Source organism: Microtus pennsylvanicus, chromosome 9, assembly GCF_037038515.1.
Source record: "Microtus pennsylvanicus isolate mMicPen1 chromosome 9, mMicPen1.hap1, whole genome shotgun sequence".
NCBI classification, from domain to species: Eukaryota; Metazoa; Chordata; class Mammalia; order Rodentia; family Cricetidae; genus Microtus; species Microtus pennsylvanicus.
In genome coordinates, this window is record NC_134587.1 from 13,675,835 (window position 1) to 13,699,002 (window position 23,168).

At 42.2% G+C, this 23,168-nt stretch overlaps 1 protein-coding gene across 2 annotated transcripts in view; it reads right to left on the reverse strand.

Moving 5' to 3' along the window:
- Cers6 (ceramide synthase 6) overlaps positions 1-23,168 on the reverse strand; it is a 237,699-nt gene that overhangs the window by 152,979 nt on the left and 61,552 nt on the right. For both annotated transcript variants that reach the window (XM_075984978.1, XM_075984977.1), the window contains exons 2-3: positions 19,499-19,604; positions 11,786-11,916 (exon numbers count right to left, since the gene is read on the reverse strand). In XM_075984978.1, the coding sequence (XP_075841093.1) occupies positions 11,786-11,916; positions 19,499-19,604 (237 nt within the window). The remainder of the gene's footprint in view (positions 1-11,785; positions 11,917-19,498; positions 19,605-23,168) is intronic.

Below are 23,168 nucleotides of genomic sequence, written 5' to 3' on the forward strand. Positions count from 1 at the left end.
CTATCACTATACATACCCTATCACTATACATACCCTATCACTATTCATACCCCATCACTATACATACCCTATCACTATTCATACCCCATCACTATACATACCCTATCACTATTCATACCCTATCACTATACATACCCTATCACTATACATACCCTATCACTATTCATACCCCATCACTATACATACCCTATCACTATACATACCCTATCACTATACATACCCTATCACTATTCATACCCTATCACTATACATACCCTATCACTATACATATCCTATCACTATACATACCCTATCACTATTCATACCCTATCACTATACATACCCTATCACTATACATACCCTATCACTATACATACCCTATCACTATACATACCCTATCACTATACATACCCTATCACTATACATACCCTATCACTATTCATACCCTATCACTATACATACCCTATCACTATGCATACCCTATCACTATTCATACCCTATCACTATACATACCCTATCACTATACATACCCTATCACTATTCATACCCTATCACTATACATACCCTATCACTATTCATACCCTATCACTATTCATACCCCATCACTATTCATACCCTATCTCATTTGTTCCCAGGAGCATCCCAATAGGAGTTTATCAATTCCCTTTGTACCAGCATCGTCTGATGGAGCGAATGTATTCACCAAGGTAACACAACTTGAGTGAGAACATGAACCAGTAGTATCTCACACCTACCCTCAAATCTGTTCAATAACATTGCTACCTCAGCCCTTAGGACTAATAATGACTGTATTAAACCACGTCTCTCCAGGAGCCACACTGACCTGCGAAGGCTGGTCACGCTGTCCTGCCAAAGCAGATGAGGCTTTATCAAGGCCAGAGCCACTGGGCACCAGGTTCTGTTCCTCCTTCCCAAGCTGTGTCCTCTCAGAATCACTTGGGCAGATTTCAAACCTCTGTGGTTCAAAGGTATTCGCTGCATGTTCTGACATTTCTCGTGTGGTGCTTCAAAAGCCTTGACTTCTGCACACACAGCAGGAATCGCTCCCTGCTGAAGGAGGACACCTTTCCCTGTCCACTGCTGCCACATCCTTGCACAACAGCCAGCCAATGGCGCCTAGGTGCTGGTCTCACGTTGGTTTTATATCTTTTATTTTTTTCATGTGAGTGTAATGCCCCAGTCCACAGTTCTGCAGATTCATGCGGATGCTGCCTCTTTGGGTTCCACAGAATGTAAGAGCTGCTTTGCAAATTGAAAGCCTGCTGTCCTTGCATCTCCTTGGATCTCTCTTCCCCCGGACAACATCACCAGAGCTACCTCTTTTAAATGAGGTAGTTGTGTCTCTGAAGTAGCCCACTGGCAAGGGATAGGTATGGAAGAATAAGAGTTTTTGCTACTTCATGCACTTCCTCAACTTTACATGTGTAACGTGCAAGGTAATTCACGCTCACTACACTCGTACTAGGTCCAACCCACCTCTGTATGAACTCAACAACCGTACACAGTAGCCACTATTAGTACACATTTTATAAACAAATAGGTTTAGGGTTGGCAACCTATTTTTCTAAACATCCCACAGGGCTTTATTTAAAAGGAGGCATGGATTCAGACTGCCTGGCTCCACCGTTCACCTTATTACCACTATACTGTTCTATCAGTTTCTCTGTGAGGCCTGTGAGAATGCAATGTCTGCCCATGTGAGCATTAACATGAATTTCTTATTTGCTTATGTACGACTTCCTCTGCCGAAACCATTAGAGGGTGCAACAATGCACTGTGCAGAGCCGAGTGGCATAGGAACACACATGCAGATACCCACAATAAGTCATGCATGCACAGCATATCCCTGGGTGTTTCAATTTGCCCCTTGATCTCAGATAACCTCCTTCGATCACCTCCCAGCCTGTGACCATTCCTACACTCATACTGTCTGACCAGCGTATCTCCTAAACTTACTTGTTGAAGCTCTAGCTCCTAGAGTGAACAGCTTTGTAGACAGCATTTAAGATAGGGAAGGCTAAATGGAGTCATACAGATAGGGCCCTGCTTGGTTTGACTGGTGTCTTTATGAAAAGAGAGCGAAATTACCCAAAGTAGCGGCCAAGGAAAAATTTGGGAGAAGCCAAACTCAATGGAATCTTGACCTCAGCCTTTCAGCCTTCACAACGGTGACAAAATAATTTCTGTTGAGCCCACTCAGTCTGTGGTATTTCCTTATGGCAGCCTGGGCAGACCAAAATGCCAACACCAATAAGCAAACTCAAGGACTTTTCCAAGAAAAAGTGTCATAGTTATTACAGTAGTTGAATATTTCTTAATTAGTTAACACATGAGAAATTGGGCTGCTATTTTTATTAGGCGTCTACATGTTTTAGCATAACATTGATGAAATTTTATTATGCCTCATGTTATTTTGTTGCCATGCAACTTCACATGTGGCCATTTGTAGGGATGGGTATGTCGATTCGACACACAAATGACTGCGTACCATCACTCGCAGATCATGAAGATAAAAGGTAGGATTGTACAGTAAAAACACCAGTCAAAAGAATATATTCTATCCCTGAAAACAGACACAGCTCTGACTCTGAAACCAAAATCAGTCAGAGAAATACACCCTGAAACCAAAGACAACCCTGACCCTGAAACCATAATCAGTCAGAGAAATACACCCTGACACTGAAACCAGAGTCAATCAAAGAAATACACCCTGACACTGAAACCAGAGCCGTCAAAGAAACACACCCTGACCCTGAAATCAGAGCCACTGGGAAAAAACACACTTTAGTCCTGAAACAAGTACCAAAGAAACACCCTGACCCTGAAACCAGAGCCAAAGAAGCACACTTGAGCCTGATATCAGAGCCAAAGAAACACACTCTGTCCCTGCATGAAACCATGCAATCCCCAAGCAGGAAAACCAGCCAAACCCTGAGCAGGAAACCAACCAATCCCTGAGCGTGAAATCTTGTTAATCTTTGAGCTTATCCAAGCTCAAGGATTGAAATCTGCCCAATTCCCACCCTGAAAATCTTCTGCCTGGAAAAATTCCACCCCTAAGAAGCCCATAAAAGCCCTTGTGCCTGTTCAGTTGGCAATTGTCCTTTTCTACCCTGGCTGAGGTAGCCATTCTCCTGGATTCTCCCTCCCCCCAAAAATCTCTTGAGCCGGGCGATGGTGGCACACGCCTTTAATCCCAACACCTGGGAGGCAGAGGCAGGTGGATCTCTGTGAGTTTGAGGCCAGCCTGGTCTACAAGAGCTAGTTCCAGGACAGAAACCAAAAAGCTACGGAGAAACCCTGTCTCGAAAATAAAAAAAAAAAAAATCTCTTGAATGAGTTTTAGGTGAAGACCTTCTTTTCTCAGAGGGGAGCAGAGTCTCTGCTGGGAAACTCCCTAGTGGAGCAGAGCAGAGAAGCCACCCTGCTACTGGGAAACTCTCTTAGCAGAGAGGAGCAGAGAGCAGTTGTAGAGCCTCTCCCTAAGCAGAATTGCCACATTCTGCAGAGAGACCGTCGGGCATCGGAACACAGCTTCAGGTATAGCCAGACTTCTTGACAGTCAGGATACCTTTCTCCTTACAGCTATAGGCATTTAGGATACCTTCCCATCAAAGCTGCAGGTATAGCCTGACTTCCAACAGTCAGGGCAGCTTTCTCTTCAGAGCTGTAGGTATCTGGGATGGCTTCCCTTCACACCTGTAGGTATAACCTGACTTCTGACAGTCAGGGTACCTTTCTCTTCAGAGCTGTAGGTATCCAGGATACCTTCCCTTGACAGTTGTAGGTACAACCTGACTTCTGACAGTCAGGGAAAGTACCTTTCCATTCAGAGCTGTGATACTTGCAAGGACATGATGCTTCAACAGTCTTCCTTGGGCAGCCTGACAAGATAGGCTCTACTGAATACTAACCCAAGCAGTTCTTGAAACACAAGTATAGGATAGAGACGCCCAGGCAGAACTGAAGATCAATAAACAGGCCTATGGACAGCTCACTGTTCTCCTTCTCCTTCCCAGATCTGCCGTTTATCTGTAGGATCAATCTACTAAACATACATCGCAGCACTGCAGTCTATGTATATTTGTGTGGGCACATGTATGAACTATGATACTATGAAAGTATTAAATGATAAATACTTATTTCTGGACAATAGATTTTTGAGTAATTTCTCTTAATTTTTAATGAACACTATACATACTTCTATAATGTTTCATAACCAGAATTGGTTATACCAATTTCGGGACTATTCTAAATCAGAAATAAATATAGTTTAAAATAGCCAAAACAGAAGGAGAAATGGTTTATAGGTTTAAAAACTGGCAGGGGACATTTATTATGAATATTAGCCTTAATAAATTTGATTATTCCTCTTCTTTGTCTTCATCCAGCTCCATGGTGGATACAATTATTTGAAAATTAGCATTAAAAGACCATTATAAATTTAGAATCTAAAGTGAAACCAATGGACCAAACGAAAGCAGAGCACAAATGTACTAAATATGCTGCCAGCTGACCAAGGTATGCCTTGCCTGGTATTTTTAGCCCACGTCTGCTTTTTTGCAATCAGCCAGTACACATGGGTGAGATGCCTAGCCATATGGCATGGGGAATGTGAGGGGCTGAATCCAAATGGAAAGGCTGAGTCGACTTTGCTACAGACCGTGGGTCTAGAATAGAAAGGAGCAAGGCTTGAAATCGAAGTCTCATAGAACAGAATACGGTCTACGGGCCACTTCACCAGCTTCAGGTCTCCCACCACGACAGTGGCACCACCGTGAGGACACTGACCGCTTCCATGAGTGCCAGGTTGGGATAAATGCAGCTATGGACTTTCAACATACCACATTCCAGAAATGCTGGTAACTGACATCCAATTCCAGATGTGTCCTGATGTTCCCGTGGTATGGGAGCTCTGGGAAGTGACTATGCCAGACACTGGGGGACTATGCTGTCTGTCTTGGAATGCCAAAAGAAACAACAAGTATAGTTTTATGACTCCAAGGCAGAGCGTAGCAAACAAGGACTCACTGGGCTGAATCCAGCTGGCTGTTTCAGTACGGTCCAAGGGCTTAGAAGAATTTTACATTTTTAATGGCTGAAAGGGTTTAAAAACCTAATACTTCATAATATGAAAATGATATATTCAAATTTCAATCTCAATAAAATAAGGTTTCTTGGAAGCTGGCTATTACCATTCGTATTTTCTGTCTCCAGCTACTTTCGAACCACAATGGCAGAGTCATGATTATGACGAAGTCCATCCTGGTTTACCTCCCAGCTATTTACGTGCTGGCTTGCTGACTTCTGTCTCTCAAACTAAAAGGCCTGAATACAACCCACAGGCTATAAAGTATTTAAATAACGGCGCCCAACCGTAGCAGACAGCATTGCTGAACAGGAGGCATTTGTTTGTTTTGGGTGATGGTGATGGTACTGAGCAACCCAGGGGCTTTTTCTTATCCCTGGGCAGGCATTCCCACCACCACCAAAGCAATCTATGGCTGAGTTCCGTGTTTTTCAAGAACAAAGATTCCAACTGTGTCATCAGATTTTGTTCAGACTCTGGATCTAAACACTGATGATTCTATATTCTAATACTAAAAGAAAAATAAAGATATCACCATTCTAGACCATAAAAATTTCTTATTCCCTCTCTTGAACAAGCAAAAAAAAAAAAGCAGCAGCAACAGCAACAGCAACAGCAGCAGCGACTGCATTGGTAGGCTGGCTAGAGAGCTCAGTTGGCAAAAATGCTTGATAAGCTGAGTTTGGATCCCTGGGACCCACATAAAAGAGCCAGGCATGGTGGCATACAACTAGAAACCCAACATCAGGGAAGCAGAGACAGGCAGACCCAGTCCCACCCACTCAGTGAGCTCCAGGACAACAAAGAGAGCCTGTCTGCATAAGGTAAGCACCCTCTGTGTTCTACAGATAGCCACACATTGCACACAGCGGTACCACCGCCATCCACAATAAACAAAGGTAATTACATTCATTATTAAAGCCCAACCTGGATTTTACAAGAACCTATGTCAAAAAGATATTGTCAATTTTGTTAGTAAATTTTATAAAAGATGTTCATTTCAAGATACGTTGTAAAAGCAATTTTGAGTTTCTCTCTCTGATCAAATTTGGCTTCTTCCTAGAATAAGGTAGAGAAATAGATAGGGATACTTCGTTGAAAATTTGTTGGTTATGAAAATTGGTAAAGGTATTTAGCACACGATGCAGGTGGATGATCTAAAATTAGAGGATCTAAGAGTCTTGGCTCCTTGTTTCCTGGGCAATTCAATTCCTGTTCCTCCATCCCAATTATTAGTTTCATCTCCTCTCGAAGGGCACAAGACAACCCTGTTCATTCACCCAAATAAAACAGTTATTTCACCCACAGTGACCAAATTGATAGCATGAAGGCAACTGATTAAGCCTTCATTATCATTGGCAAGTTCTCCCAAATCTAATGGAATCATATTATTAATAAAACCATGGGACTTCTTTGAAGGAATCAAGGCCACAACTTCAAGACTCTGGCGCCATAGAGTACCACCCCAAAACTGCTGTATTTCGGGGTGGTTTTAATAAATATTAATTCTGAGATGGAATTCCTAAAGGCAGTCTCAAGCATTGTATCCTAGAACCTAAGATCTGTTCCTCACTGCCATGTGGAGAAATGTTCAGGCTGAGGAAATTATCACTCATCTTGGATGCATGGTTGTTTTCTAACCTTACATTTGAAGGTTATCACATGGAAACCTCATCCTTCCAATCAATTACAGGCTGCTTAAATGAAAGCCATATAGGATCCTGACTACCTGACACGCACTAGTAAATATGCCCCATGGCATTAAGGAATGCTGAAGACAGGTGGGCACCGGTGACAAGGACACAGTTTACACTAACACCTTGCCCCTGCCTCCTCCTGATTCCCTGCAGATGTGACCTACGTTACACTACCCGGAAGAGGAAACATGACTTTCCTAAGATTTCCAGAGAATGGTGGTAGAGTTCCCATTCATCCCAACCAGCATCCACTTCCATCCTGAACCGGTTTCTTCAAAAATGTCTCACATGACATCTTCTTTTATAAACTCTTCATTCTCTTACAAAAACAAACAAAACAGCAACAACAACAACAGCAAAACAACAAAAACCTCTATTTCAGTTGCCAGTAAAGATTCAGATGCTTTGTGAGGAAACAGTAATCAAAGCCGACACAGCCGTGAGTGCCCACTTCATGTGTGTGGAGTTGGGGGGATCACATCCCCGTTTCTGAGCATGACTCACTGCACAACCTCTATTAGTCTGTAGACCCTGGCCTCACCATCCACCATCAGTGTGCACAGCATTCTTCAGCCAGCACATCGGCGCCACTTCATACTGACAGAAAACAAAACACAATTATTCCCTGAAGGGAGTCCATAGTTTCTTCAAGAAAAGGTTATATAACAGAAAATTACAGATCATATATGTATATATATATTCCATTATTATTATTATCCATATATATACATGTATATATGGGCAATATATTTATATTCACTATCTGCAATCAGCAAGTTTGTGTTCTCTGGCTTTCTAATATGACTTTAGGCCTTCTGAACAGCACTCATCTCTTTTAACCAGGAGACAGATGAATGAGAACGTTATTGCACTTGGCACACATATTATAAAATAACCATGCCTAAACACCCTGGGGTAAACACCTTGCACATCCATTTGGAGAGCTCACTAGGTGATGATGAAATACACTTGTTCTTGTTTGCTTTCTGTCGCTGACACGGAAGACTGACCCAAAGCAACATGAGCAGGAAAGGGTTTATTTGGCTTGTTCTTTCCAGTCCACCAGGTAGGGAAGCCAAGGCAGGAACTCAGACAGGAAGGTAAGGAGAGGACATGGAGGCACTCTGTTTAATGGGTTGCTCCCCACAGATCTGTTGGTCTGCTTTCTCACAGAAGCCAGGACCATCTGCCCTGGAGCGGTACTACCCTTCATGTGTTGGACACTTCCACATTAACCATTAACCAACCAATAAAATGCTGTGCAGATCTGCCCACAGGACAATCTGATAGAGGCAATTCCTCAACTGATGTCCCTCTTCCTAGGTGACTCTAGTTTGTGCAATGTCGAAAAAAGGTAACCAGTACCACGGACCCCTTGTCAACTTAGCACACAAACCATCACTGTTCAGTCATAACCTTTCCTTTGCTGTCTGTCCCCAATATCTCATGTTAATATCACAACATAAAACACAATCCAGCTTTTTAAAACCCATAGTCTAAATTTTTTAACAGTTTAAAAGTCTAAGTTCTCTGAATTATTAGGATCCAGTCTAGGGATTAATTATTAGGATCCAGTTAGGACTCCTGCAAAATAAATTACATACTTTTTTAGTTCTAAGAGGGAGAAAAACAGCACAATTACACTCAGATCAAAGCAAAACCAAAGTCAAAAAGAGTAAAAATCTCAGTCAGGTGTTTAGGACTCACTCTTGACCTTCTGGGGTCTAACAGGCTTGGATACCTCCATTTCTCTAGATTTGCTATCCGAAGCACACACACCTTGTCTTGTTGGCTCAAGTGGGTTTAATTCCACACTACTGCTATCCTTGGCAACCATCTCATCATTCCAGAATCTCCAGAACACGAATCTCCTCTGCAGCTGAGGAGATCCCTTCATCAGTAGTCTCCTGGTTTCTTAGGGTACCAAGCTTCAGTCTTTCTTTATTACACTTCCAATCCTTGGGGCTCCACTGCAGCCGAGGCTGTACCTTCACCAATGGTCTCCTGGTCTCTCCACAGGGAGTCTAACCCTGCACGGCTCCAAGTCTCAGCTACTCCGACTCCTTCACTCCTTCAAAACCAGTCTTATGTGGGGGACTCTTACACATTACCAAGTTCTAATACCGTGGCTCCCCCACTGGACCACAGCTTTTGTTTGCTGATCCTGGGGAAATACTTCCCATATTTCTCCTTGGTGATGTTGGTTCCTTATCATAGATGATTTCTCAATCCCCACTAACCAGCATTTTAATTGTTTCACTAAAGCAAAGGTTTCGCTATATTCTGCAGACTTCAAGAACCCTCTCCAGCTTCCTGACTAATTGGATCCATAGGTTTGAACCATGTACCCAGCTCTTAGAATTTTTGTCTTTGAGATTTCTATTTAGTTTCCAAAGCTGGAAAATTTGCCTAAAAATATTTATACTAGGCTGGTATGTAGCACGCATTCTTCAGCTGTGGGAGCATGTGGCAAGCGAGATCAATGACTCCTTCCAGAACAATCCCATTTTAAACCACCATCAGTTAGTATTTGGTAGTCTGTGTTACGGGAAAGGCTAAGAAGAATGTGTGTGGCCCTTGTTTTCTTTAACTGTCAGTTATGATACAACTAAGAAATTAAGATCAGTTAAGTCACCATACAAAGTAGAAAGAGATTCTAATTTTAAACATCAATAATTGTAGTAGGTGCTCTGAGAATTTGAAAGAAGTTGTGCCCAGTTCAAAGCCATGAGTCAGGCCATACTTTGGTCTGTGCCTAGGATTTGAGGAATTGATAGGAGATAGAAGGGCAACCAGAAGTAGCAGGTATTTTCGGGTAGGAATATTACATTAGGCAAGTGAATAAGGCATGGGCAGAGAAAGTTCAGCCCTATCGAAGAAAGGGGTCATATGGACTTACCCCCAACAGGCTAAAGCCAGAATCTGGTTATCAGCATCAGAAGTCTAATACTGAACCTCCACTTGTTGAAAAAATCATCGAAGTTTTAAAGCAACAGACCTTGGGGAGAGGATAATTTAGAATGATGTTTTGGGAGTTATCATGTTCGCAAAACAAGGACCATCTGATTAACAGGAGACCAGCCTGTACATTGCCACACCTCCAGGACTCAACTAGAAGTATTTTTAACTAAAGGTAATATGAATGTTCACTGGGGTACACGGGCCAAGACTAAGTAAACAAGACCAAGGAAGGACACAGATGTGAATCCAGGGGTGACTGTTACTCAGAATGTGGTGCAGGAGGCGGCAGCACCAGCAGCTGCAGACCTGTTAAAGACACAGAACCTCAGCTGCCTATCCACATGCAAGGGACTCAGACTGCACCTTCAGAAGATCCCCGGGCTACTGTTCCCTATACACATGTGTTTAAAAACAAAACTATGATAATATCAACGATAGAAGAGGCTACAATGTGCGACCAAAGAAGTTAGTCGGACCAGGGAGAGAGAGCAGGTGATGCAGAATACACGCTGCATCCAACCTGATTCCTGCTCAGACTCATGGACAATGTTAGGGTCCAGGCTCTTTGGAGATGGGGAACAAAGCCAAGGAGCAAATCCAGCTGCCAATCACAGTCTAGATGCACAATCCTGCCAAGAACAGCTACTACATTTATGTATGGGAAGCAGTTCACAGATTGTATCTACTTAGCTGTGGGTTTTTTTTCTCCTGAGATTTTATAAATATCCTACCCTCCTGATGATCCCATTTATTCTCTTCATATCTACCCAGCTGCAGGAACTTAGGGTACGATTCCGCATCCCATTCATTCTCTCGGTCTTAATCATGCAATGTCAAAATACTTTTGTGGTTTAATTGAAAGGCAAACCTGAAAAAAGCAAATGCAACTCTAATTCAAAATCGAAAGGGCTGTGACTGAGTGCCGTTCCAACGGCACCACTGTTGAAATCATTAGGCATCAGGCCAAAGTTCCCCAGAGGAAGGGCTGGATACACAGCAATGGCCGTGTTCCATAAGATGAAGTCCACACAGGGCTCTACTCTCATGTTAGAGTCTTGTCTTATCTGGGGATATGTTCGATGTTTAGATCTTCCTTTGATTTTCTTAAGTGAATCCAATATCACCATCTGGCGATATCATGGTGCATCTTCTATTACGTGTATGTGTGTGTGTGTGTGCTCACACTCATGTGTTGAAGTATGTGTATGGGTTATGTACTTGTGCATGCATGTGGAGGCAAAAAATAGATGTCTGGCAGGTGACTCTCAATCACTTTTCACTTTTTTTGAAACAAGGTCTTTCATTCAACGGGGAACTCATCCATCCATTCCGCCAGGGTGGTGGACTAACGGCTCCGGGATCAGCCTCCCCAGTGCTAGGATTGCGGAAGCATGCTGCCATACCCAGCTTTCCTCTGAATGCTGGAGGCCTGAGCTCAGATTACTCACTGAGCTGTCTGCCCAGCCCTTGTCTTTCGTTATCTTCAACAGCTTTATTAAGCACGGTTTCCCCACCATGAAATTCACATGATACAAACAGAGGACACTTTCCCATATCCTCTGCTGGCAAGCAATGCCTCACTGAGATGCATACATTAATAGAATATAGCTATTTCTTAAATAGCTAGGAACGTTGGACTTGGTTATTGTCCCCTTGATTAACATATCCAAAAATCTTAGTTTTTATTAGTGGAAAATATATCTTGATAAAATTCTGTCCATTCAATTCAAAATGTGGGAATAATGCAAATGCTATATTTCCAAGATGACTGGTTGGAAACACCATGGCAGGCCTTCAAATCTATTTCCTTGAAGCAACTGCATTAGGAAGAAAAGTTTATTTATTGTATCCATGTTGGAAATCCCAAACCCTTGCAAATTACTGTTCCCTTAGATTTTCCTGATCCATTTTTTCCACCAGGTGTAGTGCCTTATGAAGGCTGCTGGGGTCTGTCAACATCTGTTGTTTTTCACGTCTGGGTTGGCATGAGGACTGAGGCAGGTTTTTCTTTTAAAAACTTAGGAAGAAATGAACTTACATGCTCTCGCAGAACCTGGTCAGGGTGCTTGGTTTTTCCTGGTTGCGTCTTTGTCGAAACCAGCGTTGAATGCTCCGAACATCCCAGTCCAGCTGCTTGGAGAGCCCTTCCAATCGCTTCTCGTCAGGATGCTATGAAACAAGGCACCAGAAAAACCATTTTTATCCATTTTTTACTCACACCATTTACAAGTTTTAGGTTACATATGGTTGAATTTTCCCTCTAATTTCTGCTGCAGGCATTTCAATATTTATGACTGAGAATCTAGTCCCATCCATTTGAAGCATGAACAAAGATAACACCTACATTACACATTATGAAACCAGACAAAAAAATAAGACTCTTGCCCCAATGCTTGCATATTTTCTTGTAGGCAATTACTTCTTATGAAGCAACCAGCAACTAAGAGAGGAAGAACCAGCCAGCTGGCTGAGTCAGTCCCATCAGACTTCAAGGGAAGAATTTACAGAGACATCAGGGAAGAATTTACAGAGACATCAACACATACTTCACCTTCTCAGAGGAAAAAAAAGGAAGTACATTTTTACTTTACAAACAGATAATGCAAGAAGAACAAAAATCACAGGAAATCGCACAGCCAAGATGTCATTTATAGCACCATGTAGACATCCCCTTTCTCATCTTCTTCCCCCAGTCCTCACGTCCCTCACCTTTTCTTCCCTTGCCATCCCTTCTCACCACACCACACATGTCGTCTTACCAACACCATGTATTACCTAAGGGGCTTGAGTGCTGAAAGGACATGAAGACCCAGGTCCTCAGCCCACCAGCCATTCTGAGCCTTGGTCTCTTTAGCAGTACAAACAAGGGTGGTTTATCAACCCACAGGGGACTTTGATGAGGACAGGGAAAATATATGCTAAACCGAGTCCTTGTCACCTGTCTTCTTTCTCTTTCCCTCCTCTTTTCAACACGTTCAAGCCGACAGTCACGAGAGGGGGACCTACTGCGAATGAAACCGGCCAAGAGAGCTCCCTTCCATGATGTATTGTTCACTGCAGTTCTCATGATCAGAGGAAATAACCAAAAGGAAGTAATGAGAAGACACACTGGCCAGGCTGTAACAGAATCTACGCATAGGACCTAACAGCATCTCAGCAATTCAAGGGGCCTGTGGCCCTGACAACTCTTCTGTTAAAAATTCTCTTTTGAGTCAGGAGGTGAAACCTTTGGAGAAAGAGCAGGTCGCATGGGTGGAGATCTCAGAGTGAGATTTGATTGTTGTGACTGCAGCCACCACTGCCTCCCTCTCCCTCCCCCTTCCTTCACTCCTTCCCTCTCCCCGCCCCCCAAATGTGCACTATGGGCACCCAGATCTCACACTTCCACACCTCCCAAACCTTTACAAACATGAGAGCTAAAAGTCTGCTGCTTAAGTCCCTGGTCTATGGCATTCTATCATGGTGGCCTAAATCAACTAAGACAAACACATAACCCAAAAGCAGAGCAAATGGTATCCAGTTACAAAGTGTTCTGATTTTGTGCCTATAAATGCGACTTGCCAACTTTCAGTTGGACATGTGCCCGAGTTCCTTTCAGTGGTAATAAGAGAATGCGCAATCTCCTTTTATGTCTTTCTTAATTGAAAATATGAGAGAGGAAGGGGGAGTTACTGCCTATAATATATATTGGTTATTTTACTAGCCTATAAAAACAAATATTTGACAGTCTTATTATATTTATATTATATATATGTATATATATAAAATATATTGTGACTATATTCACCCCACTACCCTCTATTCTCTTCCTTACTTTGCCTCTTAATTCCTTGTTCCTAACTAGTCCCCCAAAAGCTATACTATTGAAGAAAACGACACTGTCTCCAGAAATGACCATAAACAGGCAAGAACAACTCAGGAAGGAAGTAGGACGTGGAGACAAGAAAAAAACCATTTTTTTTTAAATTTCTGAGTTTACTAATAGTGGGAGAAAAAAATCTAAGGTACACAAATCATAAATTAAAAACCATCTAATTCCAACACTGTCCCTGTTATCTCAATCCCCTTTCTTCCTTTGACAGGGAACCACAGTCAATCAATTTTTTTTTGTGGCCAGGGTTATTTTGCATAAACAAAACTGAATACATATTCTCATACCCCACCCAATCACACAAAGTATTGCAGACTGTGGACTTTGCTCTGGACTTGGGGTTTTTCCTTTATAATGTGTCTTGGGTGGCTTCCAAATCAGTTGAGAGAACACTGAAGTGTAAGGATAAACTCCAACTTTCTAGTCTACTCTGCTAACTGACACTTCGGTAACACCCAGCATCTAGAAGCGCAGCAACGATAAGCTTGGCGGGTTGTAGCGAATGACGGGATTCATTCTGGAACCAAAAACTGTAGGGCAAAGGGGTCTGTGCTTTTGCATTTTTTTTTAGTATAGAAAATTTACTAGCTTAATTAATTTAAACTCTCAAAAGAAAGAGCAGTCATCTCCCAAACCTCCACGCATCTTCCTCTTTTCCAGTCTGAGATGAAAAGCAGATTCTCAGTGTAGTTTTGATTTTCCTTTTGTCATGAGAGAAATATCCTGTTCATATGTTTAGAACCATTCAGGCTTTGCTTCCAGGTGAAGAATAAACTTGTGTACTGTCTGGCTTCACCCCCTTTAACATTAATATTTTCTAAACTTATTTGTAGGATTTCTTCATTTATTAGCGCAATTAAAGATTTTTTTCTATTGTAAAGGTTTATTTTTAGCCAGTATACTACGTCTTAAAAGTACAAGTTTTTTTTTTTTAAAAAAAAAACAACTATGCGGCTATTTACTAAAAATACATTTGAATTCACCAATCTGTTCTGCAATTATTACTAGAAATTATGATTAGAAATCTGTTCCAATAGTTTCAAGGTGCACTTTGAACATTTACTGGTATTCTGTGGGAAGCAGAAGGCTGGCCCTCTCCATGGCTACCCCGTGTCCATGGCTACCCTTCATCCTGGCAGCTCGCTGCACCTTTCCCTGTGGAAACCTTGCCCTGCTTTTCCACAGGTCTATTAGCCACGTCTCAGTAATATATGCTAAATTTTACCTACATAACAAGTATTAGGTTCTTCATACCTAAAATTGGTATATATTTATTATATTATATCTAAAATTAATATAACATTTCTTAAGTTAATGTAAACGTTAATTAATATCTTTGTTGATGGCCTCCACGAGTATTTAAATGTTTTCTGCAAGTGTTTCCTGTACAAGGTTGTAATGTATACTCTTGTGGTACTATTCTTTTCAGGTTTTATTATAAATAATCTTTTAACTATTTCATAATTTACATAGAAAAAGCCACTTAATTCTGGTAATTATGCCCCACATTTTTTCATCTCCGTAGAGTCTTAATTGTCTTGATTTTAAAGGTATACAATAATAGTCTATTACCAGACATACAAGCTCCATAAACATAAAATCTTTAATATTGTACCTATACTGTAAAATGACTTATAACTGCTTTTTGAATGAAAGAATATATAAGGAGAAAATTTTGCTTCCTCCTTTCTAATTTTAATGACTTTCCCTCATATCTACTTGCTATCTCAAATACACATGAGCAACATGTGAAATCACCATTATTTCCTCCCCTCCTTTTTGCCTCCCCGCCCAACGTTGGTCAACAATATTATCTTTCTTGGAGTTTGCTTCTGCACTGCCAACTATGCCTCTACTGCTATTGGATTTGCCTGCGTTGCTGATCAGCTGCCTCCCAGCTATTAAGCGTGTCTGCCTGCCATCAGTAAGTTTCCCACCATCTTCTCCTGCTCAATTCGAGTCAGTGGCACCGTTTTTATACCGTAAGAACATACACTGTTAAACATTCTGTTCCGACACCATCCCTCACAGTTCTTCCTCTCTTAGTTTTACAGTTTAAATATATTCAAAACGCACAAACTTTCCCAGTAATCTTGTATAATCTTCTGGTTAGCTAAAATTAATGACAATCTTCTTAGGAAAGAAAAAAAAATGAGGATAAATTACAGAGAACCTGTCTACTATTTTACAGGAATTATTTTATTATTTATGTGTGTGTGTGTGGTCTTTGTGTAAGAGAGAGAGAACGCATACATGTATGTTTTCATGTATATGAACAAGGGCCTTCAGACCCCCACAGAGAACAAAGGATACTAGAATGCTCCAGAACTGGTGTTCCAAGTGTTTATGAGCCACTAACGTGAGTCCTGGCAACTGAACTCTGGTCCTCTGGAAGAACAGCAAGCACTCCTAGCCTCTGAGCTACTTCAGCAGCTCCTGCCTTCCGACGTGTAACTAAACAGAGGGAAGGAGGCTCAGGACACCCTCGCTTGAGACTATAGTCATCATACCCTTTCCTACTGCAAAGGCTCTCGAGAGGTACCAGAGCATAGAGGAAGTAAAGGGTTAATAGAAATCGGGACTCCACTGTTTAGTTTCCATGCAGCTATCATGATGTGATGGAACTCTGTAGTGATGCGACTATTGGTGTATCACGCATATCGTGAGGAACACCCCTCCGGTGCTCTGTCGGAAGTCCAATAAAATCACAGGTCTCACCAAGAGACATGGGCAAAATAGTACTTTTGTTGGATATTGGTGGCCATCTGAGGTCTAGAAAGTGTTTTCATGTCTCTCCAGGAAAAAGTCATCCAACACTATGAAACACTGCTTCATAATCGCTGTATATTTTTACTCTTATAGTTTGAGAACTGATTTGATTTGGAAAGTGAGGTAGCTGGTTTCACTGCTTTGGTAAGAAAATGACCCCAAATTAAAAACAATACAATTAAAAATTAAAACAATACAAATTAAAAATCAAATAACAACATAAAAAGAGTCAAAAGACAAGCACTCAAAAACATTCACCGATTGGGGGCTGGAGAGATGGCTCAGCAATTAAGAGCACCGACTGTTTTTCCAGAGGTCCTGAGTTCAATTCCCAGTAACCACATGATGGTTCACAACCACCTGTAATAAAATTTGGTGCCAACTTCTGGCCTACAGGGACACATGCAGGCATAACACTGTATACATAATAAATAAATCTTTATTTAAAATAAAAAACATTCACTGGCAAGAAATAATCATTTGGTATATTGAAATGGGCTCAGCAGTAAGTAACGGTGGGTCCTTTGGCTCCACCCCCAAACCATAGAATCCAAAGTTCTCAAAACACAGGCAGCAGCAGAGCTTTCCCTCCTCACAGGAGTGAGGCAGCTAAAACGTGGAGACACTGGCTGAAACAGATGGCGTGCCATTTACTAAACAATGTGTGTGTGGTGTTTTATTTAATCCCCATGAAATCCTGTGAGTACATTATCTAAAGATGTCTAAGGCCTCCAAAAGTTAAGGCACTTGTTGGAGGCCCAACATTAGTAAGAAAAAGATACTGCTTCAACTTTCAGACTTTCAGGGTCTGACTCAGGCAAATACTAGGAGTTTTAATTATTTCCTAGAGGCGGTAGGTTCTCTATTGTGTTTAGAATGGAGGAGGTCTCCCTGTAGGGCAGGTGGAAGGTTCACGGTAGGATTTAAAATATGTTAGATTTCCTGTAGGGCAGGGAAGGGAGGGACAGATAAAAGGCAGACAGATGTTACCCCAGGAGAAGAAACTGATGAAGAATGCAATGACTTGGATCCTTCTGGTGACGTCAGAGACAAGAGTCGAAGAGGATGACTAATGCGGTCCCATATAGCAGGACCCTGCATTCAGAAGGGAATTTAATGTTCTATGGCTTATATCTTATAACTCTACTCACTTTTTGATGTAGTATAATGTGTTCTTGCTAGTACAATCTAATGGCACGGAAGCATGCTACAGACACTTAAGAGTCTGGCCTCATACGGAGGTTTACACCAAATAGGCACTCAACGTCCCTTCCCATCTCCTGCTCCAGGATCCACCTACTCCCTCTCTTCTGTTCCCTATCTACTTATAGCCACTGCCTTTGATTCCCCCAGAAGGGGCTTGAAACAAGCAAATACAGCAAGGAGATGTAAGATAGGGTTGACTTCTCTCTGAAGTTTCTTGCTATGGGGCAGGGCAGCCACCTCTGTGCTTCCTGGGTGACTCAGCTAAGGGGAGCCTCTTGCCTACTTGCAATCTTGTAGCAGGGGTTGGGATGCCCTTGGAGGTCACCTATCCATCACGAACTAGGGCAATGGACCTGGAGATAGGAGAAAGGCCTATCTGAACTTTGTCCCCAGTGCCAAGGCACAGTGTGTTCAGCTGTAGCTAGAGGAAAGGAGACAATGACAGCCAGCATGCTATGTATGTATTCAGTGAGACAGTGTGCCCAGGCATTCCTGAGGCTCTGTTTGTTCCATCCATATCCCTCAGCCTACAGACATTTTACAGCACAACCTAACACAGCTGGACAGGCCTGGGAATGTGGCTCTTGCCTAGCGTTTATAATGGCCTGGATTTGAGCCTCAGTGTTGTAAGAAAAATAATGAGACTAATAGGAGAGATATTTCACTTTAGTAAGGTAAACTACATGGAAAAGTGAGGTTCTTTTCTAAATATTTACTTCCTCTAATACCACAGGGTATGTGTCCCACGAGGCTGAACTCAAAACTACAAATGAGCTTTCCCTAAAATTCCAATCATTCTCTTCCTTCTCCTCACAGAGACATTAAACAAGATACCCAATCTGTCGTCAAAATTTTCTAGCAAAAGTATCATTTTTAAGAGGACAGAGAAAACTCCTGTAGACTTTTGGCAGGAGTGAAGGCAGCGAGGTAATCAAAAGTGTTTGGATACTTGAATTAACAGCTGCAAGCCATGAAGCTAGGGGTGCTAATGGCTACCACCACAAACCAGAGAGAAACGGCATCGACTTAACACTGCCAAATCACACCTCATACACCTGTCTGGCCCTCCGGAAACCCGCAAGGGGTCAAAGGAACCGTTTGATCCAGAAGCGCACAGAACGTCACATCCCTCCTGTGGTGCTTTCTTTTCCAGTCAAGGGTGAGGAGAGACACAGGGATCCTAGGGTCTGAGAGGAAAATGTGTGGGCTCCGTGTTGGCTTGTTTCCTTTAGCTGAGGTTCAGACTGAGTGTCCCTGATGTTTCTCTTCATCTTCTTCACGGTTAAATATGTACCGATCACTTCCCTACTTCCTCCTCTGTTCTCTTGGTCTCATTTTTAGTTTAGACTTGCTTAACTCCCTTGATGCTGAATGTTTTCTCTCTTCACTTACTGCGCACTGTGAGCCTCTCTCCTAACTCTGCTGGCCCAGTTCCTTTATTCCTTCACACAGCAAGTCCTCAAACACGGCCTTTCAGTGTCGCTCATGTTTGACTATCACAACCCTAGAATGTTCGGGTGGTACTCGCGCTCAGGCAAGAGGCTCCACTTCTCACACATGTATGCGCCCCACTGTAAGCTTTGACTGGTCACTCCCTCCCAGCTCGTATCTGTACGCCTCATGTCACCTGAGGCTGAAAAAGGCGCTGGATTGGACTAACCTCTATCTAATCAAGACCTTTGCACAGAGAGCTTGTAAAATCAGCTGGAGCCAACCAAGAGGTCATGAAAGTTCTTTATCTGCTGTTTGCACTTTGGGTCCAATCATAACACCTATATTCTCTCTTAGGAGCCTCTGTCTGATAGGAGGAGAAATTGATCATCAGAACCCAGGAGAGATGGGATGGAATGACTGGACGTTAGGAGTGGAGGTGGAGAAAATCGGGTCCCTGGAAGACACTCCTACCTTTGTTATAGCATTGAAGACCTTTTCCAGAATGGCGTTTGGCTGGGCAATTTGTGGTCCATTGGCCTGGATGTTGAGGGCTATGGCACATGGTTTGGCTATGAATCTAAAGGTTTAAAAAGAAAGAGAAGAAAATTATTCAGAAATTATACTTTTTAATAACTGTTCTTAGTAGTATCACTTGTACATGACCAGGTCATCCTAATTAGATGCTTATAGGGTTTTATAGCAACATTCACATGGGTAAACTCTAAGGCAGCCCTCCCTTAAGGCCACCAGCAGTCACATTACAAAGAGAAATTCTTTACAAACATTTAAATTCCTTGGCTGGGTATGGCAGCCCATGCTTTTAATCCTAGTACTTGGGAGGCAGGAAGATCTCTGTAAGCCTGGTCTGCGTAGTGAGTTCCAAGACAGCTAAGGCTATGTAGAGAGACTCTGTCTCAAAACCAAACAACCAAAAAAACAAAACGGCAAAAGAACATTTAAACTCTAATGAGAACTGGCAGCTCTGAGGAGATGCCACAGGTTAATTATATGATTGCTTAAACCATAAGAAAGAAAAGGAAAACAGTCGTACTGGACTGAATCATAAGTGAACACGTGAGAGACATAAATACATAATGTACAGTCTTCTTACAAACACGTGCAGCCGTGTTGTTCTACCAGTGTGCTCACTGAGCATCTGAGCTCCCATGGAGGGCGTGTGCTCTTCACCACTCTGGTGACAGATAAAGCCATTCTGTCTCCGTCATCAGTGGATGTACTACTGAGCCCTAATCCCTTTCAGTTTTATAATTTCTTGCTTTGCGGGTCATCCTCCACCCTTGCTCCTTTCTCCTAGGAAGCAACGAAGAATGATAAACGGCATGCCATCCCAGACAAGCTCAAGGCTGAAGGGTTTAAACGCATGAGTCAGACTGTTTTTATCCTAAGCGAATGCCTACGCCAAGATGAACAGGAAGGATGAGCCTCATTTCCCACGCTTGAACGAGGGTCTGAGAGGAATGTATAGAGCACAGGGCCCTGGCGGGACAGTGACAGGTCTAGAAAACCCGCATTAAAGGAAAAGTATTTACATCTTCAAAATGTTTTAGGCTAACTGTTCAAGAAATAAGTTCCTATAATACTTCAGTGGTGCTGCTGAGTGTCTGCTGCTAATTTAATATTATAGGAGAGTATTACTAAGATAATTCAATGGTTGCCACAGGCAACAGCCAATAAATGCATAAAACAGATCAGTAGTGAGCCTTAAATGAGGCTTACTTAGCAAAACCCCACAAGATTAAAGCACAGCAGCCACAGAACGGAGAGCTGTATGACAAAATGTTGACTAGAACCCATGTCATAAAGAAAGCACCCACATTGGAGACCACAAGCCTGAGCTAGGAGAGACGCACACCAAAGGGGCACCATCGTGCTTGTTACCCCAGGGTCTCAGGACAAAGGGGAAGAAGGAATTACTACCTTTCACTAATCTGTAAGTCTGTGGGAAACTGGACTACTCTTCAGAGCCTTGCATTCTTGATCCCATCCGATGTGAAACATTAGGAATGTGTCCTTCCAGACCTTGTTAGCAATGCCTTTCCCTTTTCCTAATAATTCCAGGTCTTCTCAGTAACCACGTACCAACAGCTGGAGCTCCCACTGGGAAAGACTCATCACTTAATGGGCCCTGACAACAGCCAAGTTCAGAACCTGTTTCTCCCGCCGTGCTTCCACTTGCTGGCTAAAGTACTCTCACAAGGCTTAGCAGAAGATGTGAAAAGACACGCGTGCTGTGAGAAAAAACAGGCTCAATGGGCAGACCCAACATGTAAGGGCTGAACCTCTCTCTCCTGTGACTGGCTCCCGCTCTTCCCCACTGGATTTCTCCTCAGCCCTTGTTTTCCCTATTCCCACAACCTCAGACACACTGTGTTTAAACTCCTTAGGGATTCTGGCCCCACCATCTTTGTAACAACCTGATAGTTAAATACAAGGCATGATCACTTCCTCTTTATAATCTCAAGCATGGCATGGGATTCCTTTCCCAGAAAGGCCAATGTAATAACTAGCTGGCCATGTCAACCAAAGTAAATCCCAAATTCTAGGAACTCAGGTGTGGTACATCAGAAGATGAAAGATGAGTTAAGAGAATTTAAGTCATTTAAATGAAGCCATTTAAAATGCAAATGGTCCACGGTGAGTGTACACAATAAATCAAACCCCATGGATTTTTTTTTTCAAGAAGCTACTGTGTCATTGGATGCTCTTATTTATACAGACAGAATACTGTGAACAGTCAGCGAGTGTTGGATGGATAAAAGGATGTGTGGTCAAGCCCAATGGGCTGTACGTTTTTAATTCCCTTGAATATCACTTCAAGTCAGGGTCATCTAGTATTCACAGGCTAGGAGACTGGCTTTTCCAGTACCAGAAACCATTTTCTCAATTCTCATTACCCCGATGCCATCAACCTTTCCCTCAAGAAGCTCTTGGGTAGGCTCTCTCAATCCATATAATTGTTTTTGTTTCTGTGTTGTTTTCTCAACAACTCGACCAGTACAGAAAAGCAATCCTTAAATTTCAAAACAAACAACTGCAGGAAAAGTTAATCCCCAATACTCAACAAGAAAAAGAAGAGTTAACTTGATTGCTCATCGATATCTCCAGCAAGAGGATGATGTACAAATTTCATTTGCGTTTATTCTCTGAAGAATTTGTGAATCATCTCCAGTACTTTTTTTTTTCAGAGAACATATTAAATTCCAAATAAAGCCCATGTCACAGCTACTACAATTTTATTACTTTCTGTCACAGTCCATTAGAGGAAAAAATGTTGTTTCTAATGATAGAGCAAAGAGAAGAAGTGCACAAAACACTTTCACAGTGGTGGAGGGATGAAGGGAGAAGGATATGGAGAGGGAAGAAGGGAGAAAAGGAGGGAAGGGAGGGGAGGAAGGAGGGAGGAAAGAGGGTGGAAAATAGAGAAGGAAGGAGGGGAGAGAGAGAAGGAAGGAGGGGAAGTTAAAATACAGAGGGAGGGAGGGGAGAGAGAGGAGGGAAGGGGAGAGAGGAGGAGGGAAGGGGAGAGAAATACATGGATGGCAATGACCAACACAGCTGAGACTATAGCAGTGGGAAGGATCATGGGCTCACAAGTTTGATGATTACCCCCACCAGGAAGTGCTCACCTAAACTTCTATTTTATCAAAGGCTGAAATATCACCTTCCAAAGATCAAACATCTATAAAACACTTTCACATACTATAGTTGAAAGTAAATATAATAAGGATGTAAGCTTTGAAAAACACTGGTCTTGGCTAAGAAGCCAGGGAAATATTTTTCAGTGCATTTGAACAGCATGTATTTGTATTCTAAGAGTGAATTAATCATCCCAGAAGGAAGGAATCATGAGCCAGGCCTTGATAAAACGTATACATAAAACATGAAAGTGATCTCTGCATTCAAAAAAATCCAGAAAAGGAGATTATTGAAAGACAGGTATAGGATTTATGACATTGCTCTAATTACTTAAAATATTTTATTATTTTTGATGAGTTGCAGGGCCAAAGACTGTTAGTCCTTTCCAATACTTGCATTCTCAACCCTTTTAAAAATACTTGAGAGCCTGTGATGGTAAATATGTAACCATTTACATGTTAATAAAATTGTATGGAAATAACTC